Below are 17,700 nucleotides of genomic sequence, written 5' to 3' on the forward strand. Positions count from 1 at the left end.
TGGAGGGGAGACAGCTGTAAGCACTGCTCCTTCTGTGTTTGCTCACATGCCTTAAAAAGATTTCAATGATTTCTTATTTTAATTTTAATTTTTTAAAGATTTAGCTATGTATTTGAAAGGCAGAGTTACAGAGAGGGAGAAAGGGAGACAGAGAGATCTTCCATTTGCTCTTTCACTCCCCAAATGGCTGCAGTGGCCAGGGGTGGGCCAGGCTGAAGCCAGAGGCCAGGAATTTCATCCGGGCCTTCCACGTGGGTGTAGGGGCCCAAGCACTTGGGCCATCTTCCGCTGCTTTCCCAGGAGCATTAGCAGGGAGCCAGATCACAAGTGAAGCAGCTGGGCCGATATGGGATGCTGGCACTGCAGGTGGTGGCTTAACCCACTGCGCCATAATGTCAACCGCAGGAATTATTTTTTAAAGCAAAAAATATAATCATTTACTTAAAAAAATTTTATTTATTTGAAAGGCAGAGTTACAGAGAGGCAAAGCCAGAGGCAGAGAGAGAGAGAGAGAGAGAGAGAGGTATTCCATCTATTCCATCTACTGGTTCACTCCCCAGATGGCTGCAATGGCCAGGGCTGGGCCATGCTGAAGCCAGGAGCTAGGAACTTCTTCCATGTGTCCCATGTGGGTGCAGGGGCCCAAGGACTTGAGTCATCCTCCACTGCTTTCCCAGGCACATCAGTAGGGAGCTGGGTCAGAAGTGGAGCAGCTGAGACTCGAACCAGTGTCCATATGGGATGCTGCCGTGGTTGGAGCTGGGCCAATCTGAAGCCAGGAGCCAGGAGCAGCCAGTTCTCAAACTGGCACCCATGTGGGATGCTGGCACTGTAGGCAGCAGCTTTACCAGCTATGCCACTGTACCAGTCCCAGTGCTGTCATCCCATATGGGTGCTGGTTCTAGTCCTGGCTGCTCCTCTTCCAATCCAACTCTCTGCTATGGCCTGGCAAATCAGTAGAAGATGGCCCATGTGCTTCGGCCCCTGCACCCGTGTGGGAGACCTAGAAGAAGCTCCTGGCTCCTGGCTTTGGATCAGCCCAGCTCTGGCTGTCGCGGCCATTTGAGGAGTGACCCAGTGGAAGGAAGACCTCTCTCTCTGTCTCTCCCTCTCACTGTCTGTAACTACCTCTCAAATAAATAAATAAATAAAATGTTTGTTTTTTTTTTAAAGATTTATTTATTTGAGAGGTAGAGAGACAGAGAAAGAGAATTCCCGTCCAGTGATTCAGTCCCTATTTGCCTACAACGACCAAGGCTGGAGCTGGGAGCCAAGAACACAGAGATACTTAGATTGCAGGAACTGATTACTTGAACCCACCATTGCTGCTTCCCGGGGTCTGCGTCAGCAGGAAGCTGGAGTCAGGAGCGAGAGCTGAACATCAAATCCAGGCATTCAGGTTGGGGGACAGGTCACCCACATGGGAGACTGGAAGAAGCTGCTGGCTCCTGGCTTCAGCGTGGCCCAGCTCTGGCCATTGCAGCCATTAACCGCTAGGCTGAATGCCTGACCTGCCACCTACACTGTTTAAGCTGGCTCTTCTCTCCACCCTGCACTTGTTCCCTCCCTCAGTGGCTGGCCCTGATATTGCAGTCCGCCCCTTCTCTTGTAAGCTGCTGGTTTGTGGCCATCATTGGTGAGGTTGGCAAGGAATCCACAGCAGCACAGAACACATCCCAGAACGGACACAATCAGGGCTGAATATACAGCACTTTTTTTATGCGCTAGTGTTTGAAAGTCATGAGATTTTATTATTATTTTTTTATAGATCGATAGGGTCTGTCATTACTTAATAGGAAAATAGTAAAAATTTATTTTTCCCATCATAGTTTTTGATTATAATGTTTAATGTGGATATTCAAATAATTATTTTTGCCTTTTTTTTTTTTTTAAAACTTAGTGACAGACACAGAGAGAGCTATTTTCCATCCACTAGTTCACTCCCCAGATGGCCAGGCTGGACCAGGCCAGACTCCATCTGGGTCTTCGATGTGGATGACAGGGGCTCAAGTACTTGGGCCATGTTTTGCTGCTTTCACAGGTACATTAGCAAAGAGCCAGATCAGAAGTTTGAACTTGTGCTCAGATATGGAATGTCGGGGTCATAAATGGGGGAGCTTAACCCACTGTGCCACAGTCCAGCCCCACTTTTGGGTTCTTATTTGTTAAATAAACTTTAGACTGATTGGCTTTCTTTTGTTCTGTTTTTTTGCTTCGATTTTTTTCTATTACAGTAAAATACACATAATGTAGAACTTCCATGTTAACCATTTGAAAATGCTAGATGCATCAATAATATTGTGCAGCTATCACCACAGTCCATCTCCAGAATTCTTTCCATCTTGTAATATTGAAACTCTGCAGGCGTTAGACAGTAATTCCCTACTTCTGCCTCCGCCTTGGCTCCTGGCTACCCCCATCCTACCATCTCTTTTCATCTGACTACCATGAATGCCTGGTGTGTTGTTTAGATAAGTAGGTCATGTTGTATTTGTCTTTTTGTGACTGACTTACTAGTTCTGATGTTGAATCTTCTGGTAGTATGTACTTTTTAAATTTTTTTTTCCTAATTTTGGGATAAAATATGTTTGAGGCCCTGAAGACCCTGATCTTTGACATCTCCCAGCCTTAAATACAAGCAAACGAACAAACAAAAATATGTAATTTTCGCCCTTTTCCCACATGGAATGTTGTCTGGGCTGAAAACATTAGGACATGATTGCATCTGAGCCCCTTGACCTGAAACACTCAGGTCAGAGGTGTTGTTTCCCAAGGATTTGCAACCCAGCCTTTACTTCTTAATTTAAAAACAAGCAAGGGATTAGATTCTAAACAACAGCAAAATCTATGCCTTTGTTGGTTATTCAGGAAATCAGCTTGAGAAAGTGTCCTAGTTGTGTGTGGCCATGGCTAACTTCACGGTTTTTTTTTTCTCCCACCAGCCTCTTGCCTGCCTGATGGGACTGCCCTGGAGCCCGAGTATTACTTCTCCACCATCAGTTCCAGTTTCTCAGTCCCGCCCCTGTTCAACGGCATCACCTGTAAGGAGTTCAGTATTCCCCTAGAAATGCTGCGGGAGCTCTTGAACTTGGTAAGCAGAGCAGTCCTGGTGAACCGACTGTGGGGATACCTGTCAGTGAAATGTCAGTGGGGAAAGCCTGTATCTAAAAAGAAAAGGATTTTGGCCGGCGCCGTGGCTTAACAGGCTAATCCTCCACCTTGCGGTGCTGGCACACCGGGTTCTAGTCCCGGTTGGGGTGCCAGATTCTGTCCCGGTTGCTCCTCTTCCAGGCCAGCTCTCTGCTATGGCCCGGGAAGGCAGTGGAGGATGGCCCAAGTCCTTGGGCCCTGCACCCGCATGGGAGACCAGGAGAAGCACCTGGCTCCTGGCTTCGGATCAGCGTGATGCGCCAGCCACAGCGGCCATTGGAGGGTGAACCAACGGCAAAAAGGAAGACCTTCCTCTCTGTCTCTCTCTCACTATCCACTCTGTCTGTCAAAAAAAAAAAAAAAAAAAAAAAAAAAAGGCTTTCTTTCTTTATTATTAGTTAAATGATATACAATATATTAATATATTATTAATATTAACAAATATTTATTTATTTGAAAGGCAGTTACAGAGAGGTAGAGCCAGAGAGAGAGAGATTTTCCATCTACTGGTTCACCTACCTCCCAAATGGCCCCAACGGCCAGAGCTAGGCCAATCTGAAGCCAGGAGCTTCTTCTGGGTCTCCTATGTAGATGCAGGGGCCCAAGCACTTGGACCATCTTCCACTGCTTTCCCAGGAACACTAGCAGGGAGCTGGATCAGAAGTGTAGCAGCTGGGACTCGAACCTGTGCCCATATGGAATGCCGGCACTGCAGATGGGGCTTCACCTGCTACACAACAGTGTCAGTCCCAGCCTGTAATTTTTTTTTAACGTTTGCTGGTTTGTTTTTGTTTGCTTGAAGGAATGACAAAGATAAAGAGACAGAAATCTTCCATCTGCTGGGCTACTCCCCAGATGCTCCCCAGGGCTAGGCCAAGCCAAGAGTTCTGTCCAGGTCTCCCCCACGGGCAGCAGGGACCCAAGGACTCAGGTGCGGTCATCTGCTGCCTCCCTGGGTGCACGCTAGCAGGAAGCTGGACTGGAAGCAGAATATCCAGGTTCAGACAAGTCGCTCTTAGATGGGATGTGGGTGTCCCGAAGGGTAGCTTAACCTGCTGTTCCCCAGTGCTTGCTCAAGCCTGTATTTTCTTTCTTTCCTTTTTTTTCCCCCTTGGTTAATTTATTTTGTTTATTTGAAAGGCAGAGTTAGAAAGAGAGGGAGAGAAAGAGGTATCTTTGTCTACTGGTTCACTCCCTAATTGGCCACAACAGCTGGGGTTGAGCCAGGCTAAAGCCAGGAACCAGGAGCTTCATCTTGGTCTCCCATGTGGGTTCAGGGGCCCAAGGACTTGGGCCATCTTCTACTGCTTTCCTAGGTACATTAGCAGTGAGCTAGATCGGAAGTGGAGCAGTCAGGACTGCTGGCCTTGTAGGTGGCAGCTTAACACATTAAAAAAAAAAAAAAAGATTTGAAAGACAGAGTTAGACACAGAAAGAGGGAGAAAGAGAGCTTGTCCATCCATTGGTTCACTCCCCAAATGGCTGCAATGGCTGGAGCTGGGCCAGATTGAAGCCAGGAGCTTCTTCCAGGTCTCCCATATGAATAGCAGGGGCCCAAGCATTTAGGCAATCTTCTGCTGTTTCCCAGGCGCATTAGCAGGAGCAGGATCAGCAGCGGAGCAGCCGGGACTTGAACCGGTGCCCATGTGGGATGCCAGCGTCCAAGGTGGTAGCTTAGTCCGCTGCACCACCCGCCGGCCCCAGCTTAACACATTATGCCATGATGCCGGCCCCCAAGCCTGAATTTTTCAAAAGAAAAACTCAACGTACAGGTTGAGGGTCCCCTTCCCAAAGTACTTGTGGAAGTGTTTTAGATTTTGGATTTTTTCAGACTTTGGAATTTTGCATAAATATATCTTGAGGATGGAACCCAAGTCCAAACACAAAATTCTTTATATTTTATATGTACTTTATACACATAGGCTGAGGGTAGTTTTATACAGGATTTGTAATCATTTTGTTGGACTCATTGTAGGAAGTCTGGTGTGGTATATTCCACTTGCATCATCAAATTAATACCCATAAAGCCTTGGGTTTTAGAGCATTTCAGTTTTGGATTTTCAGGTTATTTCAAAGTCCTATTTTGCAGTCTCGAATACTTAGGTTAAAGAAGGAGAATAACATTCATGGAGATATTTTTCACTTTGGATTTTATAGTGAGCGTGCGGGAAGGCCCTGTGCATCCCCGTGTAGAGATGAGGAGGTCGATGTCAAACACATCAAGTGTATGCCGGCACAGGGCAGGGCTGGGTGCAGTCCAGTGATTCCCCCTTAGGGGTTGCTCTTATCTGGATTCATGCAAAGTCTAACTTTTTCATATTTGGCTGCCCCTGGACAACCTTCGGGGTGATGTCAGAGAAGACTTGAGTGCTGTTATCTGGATCCTGAAACACAATCTTTGGTCAGTTCCAAGGGTTCTGAAGTTGTGATGGAGCTGTGATGGTTTAAGGCAGGTTTGAGCAGAGGGGGTGGTAGCACATCAAGGACAGACTGAAAATGGGGCCTTTAGGGATGGGCGACGTGCCAAGTTAAGTCGCTGCTTGGGATGCCTGTATCAGAGTGCTGGTTCAAGTCCTGATCCAGCTTCTATTCATGCATCCTGGGAGACATCAGATGAGTTTCAAGTGCTTGGGCCCTGCCACTCACTTGGGAAATCCAGATGGAGTTCCTGGTTCCTGACTTCAACCAGACCTAGGCCTGGTTGTTATAGCCATCTGGGGAGTGAACCAGCAGATGAAGATTTTCTCTCTCTCTCTGTGTCTCTGTCTCTGTCTCTCTGCCTCTTGCTCTGCTTTTCAAGTGGATGAAAATAAATAAACATTTTGAAAAAATAAAGTCAGGCTTTTAGTGGTTAGGACACCTGTGTCCCATGTTAGAGTGCTTGGGTTCAGTTCTCAGCTCCAACTCTGGAGTTCAGCTTCCTGCTAGTGCAGGCACTGGGAGGCATCAGTGATGATTCAGGGCATTGGATTCCTGACATCCACGTGGGAGACCTGCATCGAGTTTCCAGCTCCTGGGGTTTGGCCCTGGCCCAGTTGGAGTTGTTGCGGGCATTTGGGGAGTGAACCAGTGGATGAGAGCTCGCTGTCTCTGCCTCTCTCTCCTAGTTTGTGCTTTCTGTAAGGAAGTGCTTAATTTCCCCTGGCATGTGACCCCTGTCTTCAGCAAATACAACAGCTGTGGGGCAGGGCAGTTTTTACCAGGTGGTTCTGCAGTTGACAGAACAGTTCATTCCCATACTAAATGCTGTACAGAACAGGTGAAAACAATTGCTTCTGGCCAGCGCTGCAGCTCAATAGTTTAATCCTCTGCCTGTGGCGCTGGCACCCCGGGTTCTAGTCCTGGTCAGGGTGCCGGATTCTGTCCCGGTCACTCCTCTTCCTGTCCAGCTCTCTGCTGTGGCCCAGGAGTGCAGTGGAGGATGGCCCAAGTGCTTGGGCCCTGCACCCCATGGGAAACCAGGAGAGGCACCTGGCTTCTGGCTTTGGATCAGCGCAGTGCGCTGGCCGCAACGCACCAGCCGCAGCGGCCATTGTGGAGTGAACCAATGGAAAAGGAAGACCTTTCTCTCTGTCTCTCTCTCTCTCTGTCCACTCTGCCTGTCCAAAACAAAACAAAACAAAACAAACTAACAATTGCTTCTGTTAAGAATTTAAAGCCTGTGCTCCAGTATGAGTACCTGGGAAGCTTTGGCAGAGCTGTCACTGTCCAAGGACTGTCTGAGGGGGTGGCCTGGACAAGTAGGAGGGGTCTGAGGGTGGCTGTCACACAGCTGTGCTTGCTCACTGCAAGTGGCTGAAATGGCAGCAGTGCCTGGAGTCTGAACACTTTCACTTCCTGGAGATGAGACTCTCCCCCAGCCAGTTTGATGGCTCCTTTTCTGTTTCTATGTCCTGTCTGTCCATGGTATGGAAAGAAGTCACATGTGATGATTTCATGTGTCACCGTGATTTGTGTAGTTGTGTGTTGTTGGCTTGTTACTTCCATCACATTTTTGTGCTGTGGGTTTTTTTCTCTTCTTTTTTTTTTTTTAATTTATTTTTATTTATTTGAAGGTGTCACAGAGAGAGAGAGAGATTTTTCCATCTGCTGGTTCACTCTCCAAATGGCCACAACGGCCGGGGCTGGATCAGCCCAAAGCCAGGAGCCAGGAGCTTCTTCCAGGTCTCCGAAGGGGATGCAGGGGCCCAAGGACTTGGGCCATCTTCCGCTGCTTTCCCAGGCCATAGCAGAGAGCTGAATCAGAAGAGGAGCAGCTGGTTCTTGAATTGATGTCACAGGCGGCAGCTTTATCTGCTACGCTACACCTCCCCGCCCCACTTTGTTTCTTCTGTTGATGATTTATCCTTGGCAAACTGAAGTTGCCTCATGAGACTGTGTTTCGCTGATAGGTGAAGAAGATTGTCGAGGAACCTGTTCTCAAATCCCTGGATGCGGTTGTGACCAGCGTGATGGAGGTACGTCCCTTCTGAGGGCACTGCCCCACGGTCAGCCGTTTCCCCTTTCTTATGTGGACCAAGCAGGAGGAGTTGATGCAGGGAGCCAGAGGGAAAAGGGTTTGGCAGTGACTTTTCATTTTAACTTCTCTAGTCCTGTGTGATAGCAACACACGTGCCACCTGAGCCACAGGTGGCTCTTGTAAATGCATCACCTCACAGTGCCTCTGACCAGTGGTCAGTGTCTCCCTTTCACACCTGGAAGGTACAGGGGATACACACTAGTGTGCCCACGTTATACAGTTACCGTGGGAACTAGGAGTCTAGCTGGGCCTGTCCCTTCCATCTTCCTTGCTCCTTTCGTGTTTCCAAAACTGCTTCTCTGGGCTTGGAACTGTGCTGTCTAGGCACATACAGGCCTATGTAGCTAGGGAACTTTTGTCTTTAACGTATTTGCAGCCAAGGCGCCAACATTGTTTATGAAGTCATTACATGCTGGTGCTGGGAGATCTTAATGTCACAGGGGACATTTGAGGCAGGGGCCTTTGAGTGCAGGGCCCAGAGACACTGCTGTTTGCCAGGCTGGATCTTGCCATGGGTGTGACTTGACCCAGGTCCCTTGGTTGACCGGTGTTCTTTCTCCCTCCTGATCATGAGACACACAGTGCCTGGTACCGCTGGGGCCCAGGTCTGAAGTGGGGCGGGAACTGGCAAGAGCCCTCTTGTGCTGCAGCTCATGTCCCCTCCTCCCCTGCCCCTGCCAGCAAGTTTCTGGCAGATGGCAGATGCGTGTGCTGGCTGTGATTTGCTGTGCTTGGTTCCTGGATGGTTCACTGTTCATTTAACTCCAGGTTGCAGTCTGTCATTTCCTACCTCCCTGCAGGCTGTGGTACTGTACATTGGCCAGTGAGCTCTTTCACCCTCTCCCTCTGTGCCTGTAGTCTCGGAGGCTCTCAGTTACCATAGTCAGTGTGTGATCACGTGGGACCCAGGCCAGGAAGGCCAGGGCCAGGAATTCAGCACCTGGAGACTTGCTGGCTCCGCTCATCTCTGCTGAGGAGAGTCAGTCCTGGTACTAAGGGCAGAGTTGAGCTCTGTGGGGATGCCTTCAGGACTTGTCTGTGGACAGAGAACTGTGAGACCCTATGCCCCGAACAAGGCAGTTTCTGGTATTTTTGTTTTATAGTTAGGATTTCAGTATACATATCCATTTGAAGAAATTGTTCGGGGGCTAAAAAAAGTCCTGACTAGAGTCACAGTGTATCATTATCCATAAATACTGTAGCAGTCACTAACAGCTGTGTGTGCCTTACTGTGTGCAAAACATTTGATAAGACTTCGCTCACTGGCTTCTAGAATCCCACAGCAACAAACTCAGTTTATAGGTGGGGAAGCTGAGGCTTACAGGGAGCTGAGGAACTTGAGTTACGTAGCTATGAGTGATGGAGCTGAGCTGTTGGATTGTTGGGCTCCAAAGCCCTCAAGCTTCCTTCCGTCCTGGATTCCTGGAATCTGACCTTGTGCCACCTTCACCTCTCCTGGTCCTGCTTCTTCATCCCTGCCCTGCGGGGGTGTTGTGAGGACTGTGCGTCTGTAGACAGCTTCTGTGGCACCCGTCAATTTGCACTTGGCCTAGCAGCTGTTCTTCCTGTCAGTGTGGCCCCCGGAAACCAGTCCCGTGTGACCTCACTCACAACCCCCGCAACCCTCCACCAGCCTCGTCCTGCAGGTCCCTTCCTGTCCCGCCCAGCCTCCACCCCTTCTACACGTGGGCATGTGTCAAGACTTGTAATGAACCATGCCTTTCTGTCCTGCTAAGTGGGGCATGAACAGAAGCTAAGGGCTGCATCTTACGTAACCCATGAGACCTTGTGTGGAATTTTTCCCCAAAGAAAGAACAGTGCCGCATTTCAGAATTGTTTGCCAAAGATTAATCTAAAATGAGTGTTAATTACAAAACATGAGCTGAATCTGAAGGTGCCCTGGCTGTAGTCTCTCTGGAGTGATAGGGTGGGTAAGTCCCTGGGTCTGGTGGCCCTTGGCTGTCTTTCTCCTCCTCTTTCCATGTCCCTGTTTGGACCAAAGAAGGCCAAAGATGGTTTTAAGTGGCAGGAAGGCAGCTCTTTCTTCCAGGGCAGGCTGTTCCCGGCAGGCCTCTCTGGACCGTGAGAGCCTCCTGTTCCGTTGGCCTGAAGCTTTCCTGCTGCGGAGAAAAGTCAAAGTGCCCAAGTGATGAGTCAGGATCAGCGCTTTTTCCGTTTAGAACGCTAGGTCTTGGGTATAAGTGCCACTCGGTGGGACGTGGACAGGCAGGGACAAGGGTGGCTAGCAGAGGGTTTCTGAAGTGTGGTCACTGCCCCTGCCTCCCCCACAGGCCAACCCCAGCGCCGATCTCTACTACACCAGCTTCAGCGACCCCCTCTACCTGACCATGTTCAAGATGCTGCGCGACACTCTGTACTACATGAAGGGTGAGGACTCCTGGCGCACACGCCTGAGGGTGGGGAGGCAGGTTCCCAGGCCGCTTTCTGCTGGAGCTGCTTGAGACACACAGAAGAGCTACATGGTCACGTGACTGACATTTTGTGGGGGGAAAATAGGAGAAAATATCTGTCCATGGTCCTGTGACTCCAGGACCATCAATAATGGCTTCCCTGGTAGATTTATTTAAGGTGCTTCTCTAACATGTACATGTTATATTGTACATATACAAATATGGTTACATGTTCTCTTCAGATATTTTAGAACGTAAGAAAGTGGGGCACTCATAGTCTTAAACTCAGAGATAAGGACCAGCCTTGTGGCACAGTGGGTTCAGCCACCACCTGCAATATCAGTATCCCATTATCAGAACATCAGTTCAAGCCCTGGCTATTCTGCTTCCAGTCCAGCCCCCCACCCCACCCCCCGCACCACCAATGTGCCTGGGAAGCGGCAGAAGATGGTCCAAGTGCTTGGGCACCTGTCCCTGCCACTGATATGGGAGACCTGGATGGAGTTCCAGGCTCCTTGCTTTGGCCTGGTCTAGCTCTGGCTGTTGTGGCCATGTAGGAAGTAAACCAGCAAGTCGAAGATACCTCTCTTTCTCAGTCTCTCCCTCTCTATCACTCTGCCTTTCAAATAAATCTTAAAAAAAAAAAAAATCCTGAGAGATAATATCTTAATACCTTAGTATTCTTTTCAGTGTTGTGGTTTTTTTTTTTTTTTTTTGACAGGCAGAGTGGACAGTGAGAGAGAGAGACAGAGAGAAAGGTCTTCCTTTTGCCGTTGGTTCACCCTCCAATGGCCGCCGTGGTAGGTGCGCTGCGGCCGGCGCACCGCGCTGATCCGATGACAGGAGCCAGGTGCTTCTCCTGGTCTCCCATGGGGTGCAGGGCCCAAGGACCTGGGCCATCCTCCACTGTACTCCCTAGCCACAGCAGAGAGCTGGCCTGGAAGAGGGGCAACCGGGACAGAATCCGGTGCCCTGACCGGGACTAGAACCCGGTGTGCCGGCGCCGCAAGGCGGAGGATTAGCCTAGTGAGCCGCGGCGCCGGCCTTGTTGTGTTTTTTTTTTTTTTTTTTTTTTAATTCAAGAGACAGAAAGACAGCAAGAAAGAGAAACAGGAAGACAGGGCTCCCATCTGCTGGTTCACTCCCCAGGAGCCAAGAGCCAAGAGCCAAGAGCCAAGAACTCAGTCCAGGTCTCCCACACTGGGGGAGGGACACAACTGCTTGCCATTCCCACTGCCTCCCAGGGTCTGTAGCGATAGGATCTGGAATCAGGATTGGAGCTGGGAATCAAAGTCAGGCACTCTGAGAGTAGACACAGGGCACTGAACCAGGAGGCCAAATGGCCACCCCTCTTGGCATTTTTAAAAACATTTTTTCCTGTGTCCTTCCCTCATGCTTTTGAGTGTTCTTAATAGACATAAATTCTGATGACCCCCTGATATTCTGTCACGTAGATATTCTAAAATTTAGCTAACTCCTTGCTAGTCTGATTCTCAGCGTCACTCAGGAGAGGCTTCAGGAAATCCTTGGCCAAGCCTGGCCTCCTGGAGGCTCTGAGTCCTCCCCTCCTGCCCATGTCTGTGCCTGGCTTCCTAGGCCGGTCTGGCTTCTCTGTCAGAGTGACTGTCCTGAATGTCCAGACTCCAGGGTGAGAGTTGGAGGAGTCTGTGAACTCCAGGTGCTCCAGAGCCCCGGAGAATTCTCTCCTTTGGGCTGCAGTCAGTTTTTTCCCCTGGTAACTGACTGACAATCTTTCTTTTCTAAACATCACTAAACTTTCCTGTTGTCAGGCGAACCGATTCCAGAATGACACCCCCTGTTCATGTGTCCGTATGTGCAGGTTTTAGTGTTTCGGCTGCTTCAAGCATGCGGCTCGGCCTGCCAGGTGGGTGCGTGTGGGGGAGCACGTGCCTGGCCCACCCCGCCCTTGCTGAGGGAGTTCTTCCCCTGCAGCAGCCAGCGGACGCCGCTCCTGAGGGAAAGACCACAGTGGCTTACAGCTGCCGCCTGGGCCTCACGCGGTTCTGCAGCCAGCTGGCATGTCCGCCCTCTCTCCCACAGACCTCCCGACCTCCTTTGTGAAGGAGGTCCATGACTTCGTGCTGGAGCAGTTCAACACAAGCCAGGGAGAGCTCCAGAAGATTCTCCACGATGCAGACCGGATCCACAACGAGCTGAGCCCCCTCAAGCTGCGCTGCCAGGCCAATGCCGCCTGTGTGGACCTCATGGTGTGGGCTGTGAAGGACGAGCAGGGTGAGTGCTGCCCGCAGGGTCCTGTGGCCAGCAGACTGCCTTTCCTTCCCTGGGAGCTCCAGGCACGCCAACTGACTTCTCGAATGCTTGGCTCTGTGGCCAGCGTGGGTAGTCACGTGAGGAGTGCTTGCTTCCTGGGTACGGGCAGAACTGAGCATCTGTTCTTGCCTGACCCTGTATGTCTGCTGTTCCGTCCTGCAGTAGAGGATGCTGTCCCTGGGATGAGGGGAAGCCCAAGACCACAGGGCCCGTGTGTCCTCTCTGCTGCTTCTTGCTGGTTCTTTAGGCCTTTCCTGAAGATGGGGGAGGGGGACTCGGTGCTGGAGGGGGAAGGGTTTGCCTGGGGGAGGGCAGAATGGGAAGCACATGTTCTTCAGACTAGGAGCTGGTGGGAAAGAGGGCCTTGGACGCAGCAGAGAGGAGAGAGTAGTCACACGACGCAGGGGGGTGGTGCACAGCAGCAGGAGAGGAGCAAAGGGGGAGATGTGAGTGCAGGATTCCTGCCTCCAGACAGTTTCTGGTGCGGTCTGTCCGTAATAGCCAGCCTACAAACAGCATGTGTGAGGGGCTGTAGTAGATTATGTGATTACTTGAGGAACGGCTGCTTTATGGTTGTTGGAATCTACTCATCCTTCGTACCAATCCCTGATTTTGAACTAAGGCGCAGAAAATCTTTGCATCAAGCTGTCTGAGAAGCTGCAGTCCAAGACCTCCAGCAAAGTCATCATTGCCCATTTGCCCTTGCTCATCTGCTGTCTGCAGGTCAGTCTCACTGGCCCTTAAGGGGCTTAAATCCCATCCACAGGGCGTGCCCCTCGTCATGGTGCTCGGGTGGGGCTGGCGGAGCCGCAGGGACGGTATTTTCTGAGCTGCTGTCTTTAGTAGCTCTAGGAGAGCCTGCGTGGGCACAGGTCATCGCGGAGAGAGCGCTGCCCTCTACGGGATGGCAGGAATTCCTGCAGGGGGCGTCATCCTTAGCCCTCCTTTGTTGTGAGGCTGCCCCACATCTGTTGGGCCACGGCCAAGGCCAACAGGTGAAGGCCATGGACACATGCCATAGGGAATAAGAAATGACATCCTCCTGACGACTTCAGTGCTTAGCTCTCCTCTGCCTTAATGTAGGTCCTAGTGAACACTCCTGACATTGTTTACAAAGCATATTTTGAACCTTTCTCCCTAAATTTGCTTCCAAAAGCAATGAACACACTTTTTAAAAAAAGTTTTGTTTAGGGCTGGCATTTTGGCACAGAGGGTAAGCTGCTACCTACAACACTGACATCCCATATGGGTGCCAGTTTGAGTCCCAGCTGCTCCACTTCTGATTCAGTTCCCTGTTAATGCACCTGGGAAAGTAGCAGAGCATGGGCCAAGTGCTTGGGCCCCTGTCTCCCACGTGAGAGATCTGGATGGAGTTCCAGGCTTGGCTTGGGGCTTTGGCCTGGCCCAGTCTTGTCTGTTGTGGTCATTTGGGAAGTGAACTAGCAGATGGAAGATTCTCTCTCTCTCTCTCTCTCTCTGACTCTCCCTTTCTCTCTCTAACTGTGCTTTTCAAATAAATAAAATAAATAAAAAAAAAAAAAAGTAAAAAGCTTTATTTATTTGAAAGACAGGGAGGGCCGGAGAGAGAGCTCTCCCATCTGCTGGTTCATTTCCCCAAGTGCCTGCAACAGCCTGGGAAGGGCCTGCCTGAAGTGAGGACCCATTAACTCCATTTGTGTCTCACTAGGGTGGCCTGTGCCCAAGTACTCGCCTTCTCACCTGTTGCCTCCTGGGTTCTCTAGCAGGAAGTTAGATTAGAAATGGAGGTGGAACTCAGTCTCAGGCACTCCTGTATGAGGTGCACATATCCCAAGCTACTGCTTAGCCTGCTGTGCCACAGCGCCTGCCCTACTCACTTTTTTTTTTTTTCCAGTAGACAGTTTATTAACATAATATATATTTTGTCATTCAGCTTTTTGAATTGCATCCAATGTAATAATAATAATAATATGACAAACACTGTCTTGATGTTTGAGAATTGCCAGAAATGAGCACACTTCTCACGTTTGTCCCACTTGGGTAGAGAAAACTCCACACCATCCTCCTCCTCCGTCCATGGTTCCCAGAGGCCACCTGCCTCTGGGAGCTTTGACCTTGGAAATTTCCTGTAAAACCTGAGTGTCTGAAGGGTGGAGCTTCTCACTGCTCAGGCCTTCTCATTCAGACCCCCTCCAGGCCTCATGACCGGTCATGGTGTGTTGCAGGGTTTGGGCCGCCTGTGTGAGAGGTTCCCGGTGGTGGTACACTCGGTGACACCGTCATTGCGAGACTTCCTGGTCATCCCATCCCCAGTGCTGGTGAAACTGTATAAGTACCACAGTCAGTACCACACAGGTAACAGACGACCCTAGGTCCTGCCTTATCCTCAGCATCCAGTCCCTGTGTGCCTTTGAGGCTCTGGGACCGTGTGAGCCCTGAAGGGTTCTGTGAATGTCCTTGGGCTCACTCCTCCTCCATACCTCTGCTTCGTTTATCCCTGTGCGCCTCCCTTCCGGCCATAGACCTTTCCTTCTGCTTCATCCCCCATCCTGTACCCCTGCCGCTGAAGGCCCCTCCGAGCCCCATTTTCTTTTTGGAATTTCTCGTTCTCTGAGATGGCTTGTAGTGTGAGTACACTGTGCTCCCAGTGGTGGGCCAGGAGCTTCATGTGGACAGCCTCTTCTCATCCAGTACCTGCTGACCTCAGGAGAGAATCGCAGTGTTTCCACGGGTGAGGCTGTGGGCTCAGAGAGTCTGGAAATGTCAACAGTGGTTGACAGGGAATACCAGCTGTGTGCTGGAGGCTCTCATTAGCGGCCCTGGCTCACCCGACCCACTCTCCTATGCAGGTGGGCATTTTCATCTCCTCCCTTCAGAGAACAAAACCCAAACTCAGAGCAGCTGAAAGACTTCCCTTGGATCTTATAGCCAGGAAGGCTCTCAGGTTGATATGCTCCTGCCCTGATGCTGGGCCCCTGCCCTGGTCTGCCCCTGGGACAGGACCATGCCTCACTCACCAGTCGTATGGGTGCTCATCCATATTTTTGAGCAATTTATTGAGAAATCGCTGTTTTTTTTCTTTTCAGTCCTATCACTTTGTAACCTAAATATTCTTCCTTTTAATTGAAACATGTTCACGTCAGCCCTCCTGTTGCTCTCAGGATCTTTTGTTTCTGAAGTGTTTGGTCAGATGTTTTCAGGATGATTGTTTTTGTAAGCTAAAAAATGTTCAGCAGATTATCTTGGGTTTGAAATGACGAAGAGGAGGCTGGGGAGTGAAGCTGAACCAGATACAGATGTCAGTGTTTCTGTTTAGTTGCTGGCAATGATATAAAAATCAGTGTCACCAATGAGCATTCCGAGCCGACCCTGAATGTCATGTCGGGCAAGAAGAACCAGCCCTCCATGTACGAGCAGCTCCGGGACATCGCCATCGACAACATCTGCAGGTGGGAGGCCTGACTGGGCGGGCGCTGCGTTTCCCACACGGGCTTATTACGAAATGAGAAGTACTTCTCATTATTACCTGTTTGCTTAAAAAGCAAAATAGAAACATCTATTAGAAAAAATATGTGATATAGAGAGAAGAAGAACAGTTATCCATTAACCCACCAACCAGAGTAACAGCATGTTGTGTTTTCTTGATCTCCCCCCGCACCATGCAATGTTTAATATAAATGAGAGAGGTTTTTTTGTTTAATTTTTCGGGTATCCCTGATGCCCAGACTCCTGCCACATGAACTCTTGCTTTCCTGACTCCGGGAACAAACGCATGCCAGTTTTCCTGAAAGCATCTCTCTCCTCCAGATTCTGGCTCCTTGCTCCCAGAGCCTGATCCAGACGGTAGCTCCCGCCCCATCAGGCTCCTGCTGTTCTGTGACACTGGGAACCAAACAGATGGGGAGATTCCTTGTGGGGCTTTATGTTCTTAGGGGCTTTTAAAATATCCCCCTTGTTTCTGTAACAGAAGCATCTCTCCTTACTATTCCAATTTTAAATTGTAATTGTAATATTTCCTGAGTGATCCCGGGACCCTCTGCGTCTTGAATCAGTCATGTGACTTGTTAATGAACAGCACGAGAAATGTAAGATGGGATTAGGGTGAGTTTCCTTCCACAGGAAACTGTTCTGGGCAAAATAATGAAGGTATTGTTTCCAGCTGAGATACTTATCACATGCGCGCCATCTGCAGCAATTCTGTGAATTCATTCTGTGTAATGACTTTCATCCACATTTGTGGGACAGAAAATGCAAAGCACTTCTTGACGCTTTATAAATCGGAGAAAAGAACAGTTGAAAGCAGCTCACTTCATTGTTGTGCTCCTGATGCCACCCGGGTTTCTTTGCTGCTCAGGTGCCTGAAGGCCGGCCTGACGGTGGACTCTGTGATCGTGGAGGCCTTCCTGGCCAGCCTCTCCAACCGGCTCTACATTTCCCAGGAGAGTGACAAGTACGTGCCCGTCCCTCGGGGCAGCCGCGTGTTTCAGCTGACTCACGGGGGGTACCTGGCATTGTGCGTATCTGCCTCTCTCCTGGTCTTAGAGCAAGGGCTGCACTGGATGTGTCGGAAAATTTAAGGTGAAGCCCTGTAGGTATGTCCACCCTGGACCAATACATGGGAGTAAAGGTGTTTGTCCCCTAGCCTGGCACCTTGGGCTCTGTGTTTTCACCAGTAGGCAGAGATCCTAGGCTGTCAACAGATTTATACTTCATCAAGACCATGGTGGAACTGATGCCCAGATCATGACCTCCGGGCTTGGTTTCACCCTGGTGTGCTGGAGCTGTGTTCCTAGGGTTCTCCTGCTCTTCCCCTGTAGGGATGCTCACCTGATTCCCGACCACACCATCCGAGCCCTGGGACACATCGCCGTGGCCCTGAGGGACACCCCGAAGGTCATGGAGCCAATTCTGCAGATCTTGCAGCAGAAGTTCTGTCAGCCGCCTTCACCCCTCGACGTGCTCATCATCGACCAGCTGGGCTGCCTGGTCATCACCGGGAATGTAAGGGGGCCCCTGCCTTGGGCCCATGAGCCCCACTCACCCTACACAAACAGCCCCTTTAACATCCATTGACTATGGGGAATTTAAAAATGTAGATAAATGAGCTGAGTGCTCACAACTGGTTTAACACTGATTAGTGAGAATAATAAAATGGTTCCCTGAGTGCTGGGAGCAAAGCAATGTACTTTCTTGTCAATGCCGGGGCTGGTGTTGCAGCACAGGGGGTTTAAGCCACCAGCTGTGATGCTGTTCAAGTTCCAGCTGCTCTGCTTCCCATCCAGCTCCCTGCTAATGTGCCTGGGACGGGAACAGAGAATAACCCAAGTACTTGAGCTCCTGTCACCCACA

At 50.1% G+C, this 17,700-nt stretch overlaps 1 protein-coding gene across 1 annotated transcript in view; it reads left to right on the plus strand.

Annotated features, from left to right (window-relative positions):
* The window catches only part of PI4KA (phosphatidylinositol 4-kinase alpha), a 139,022-nt gene that overhangs the window by 45,775 nt on the left and 75,547 nt on the right, over nucleotides 1–17,700 (plus strand). The window contains exons 8-16 of the mRNA XM_062182106.1: nucleotides 2,943–3,091; nucleotides 7,542–7,607; nucleotides 9,961–10,057; nucleotides 12,142–12,333; nucleotides 12,995–13,095; nucleotides 14,577–14,706; nucleotides 15,668–15,800; nucleotides 16,706–16,801; nucleotides 17,169–17,352. Coding sequence (XP_062038090.1) covers nucleotides 2,943–3,091; nucleotides 7,542–7,607; nucleotides 9,961–10,057; nucleotides 12,142–12,333; nucleotides 12,995–13,095; nucleotides 14,577–14,706; nucleotides 15,668–15,800; nucleotides 16,706–16,801; nucleotides 17,169–17,352 — 1,148 coding nt within the window. The remainder of the gene's footprint in view (nucleotides 1–2,942; nucleotides 3,092–7,541; nucleotides 7,608–9,960; nucleotides 10,058–12,141; nucleotides 12,334–12,994; nucleotides 13,096–14,576; nucleotides 14,707–15,667; nucleotides 15,801–16,705; nucleotides 16,802–17,168; nucleotides 17,353–17,700) is intronic.

The sequence above is a fragment of the Lepus europaeus genome, chromosome 23 (genome assembly GCF_033115175.1).
Source record: "Lepus europaeus isolate LE1 chromosome 23, mLepTim1.pri, whole genome shotgun sequence".
In the NCBI taxonomy this organism is placed as follows: Eukaryota; Metazoa; Chordata; class Mammalia; order Lagomorpha; family Leporidae; genus Lepus; species Lepus europaeus.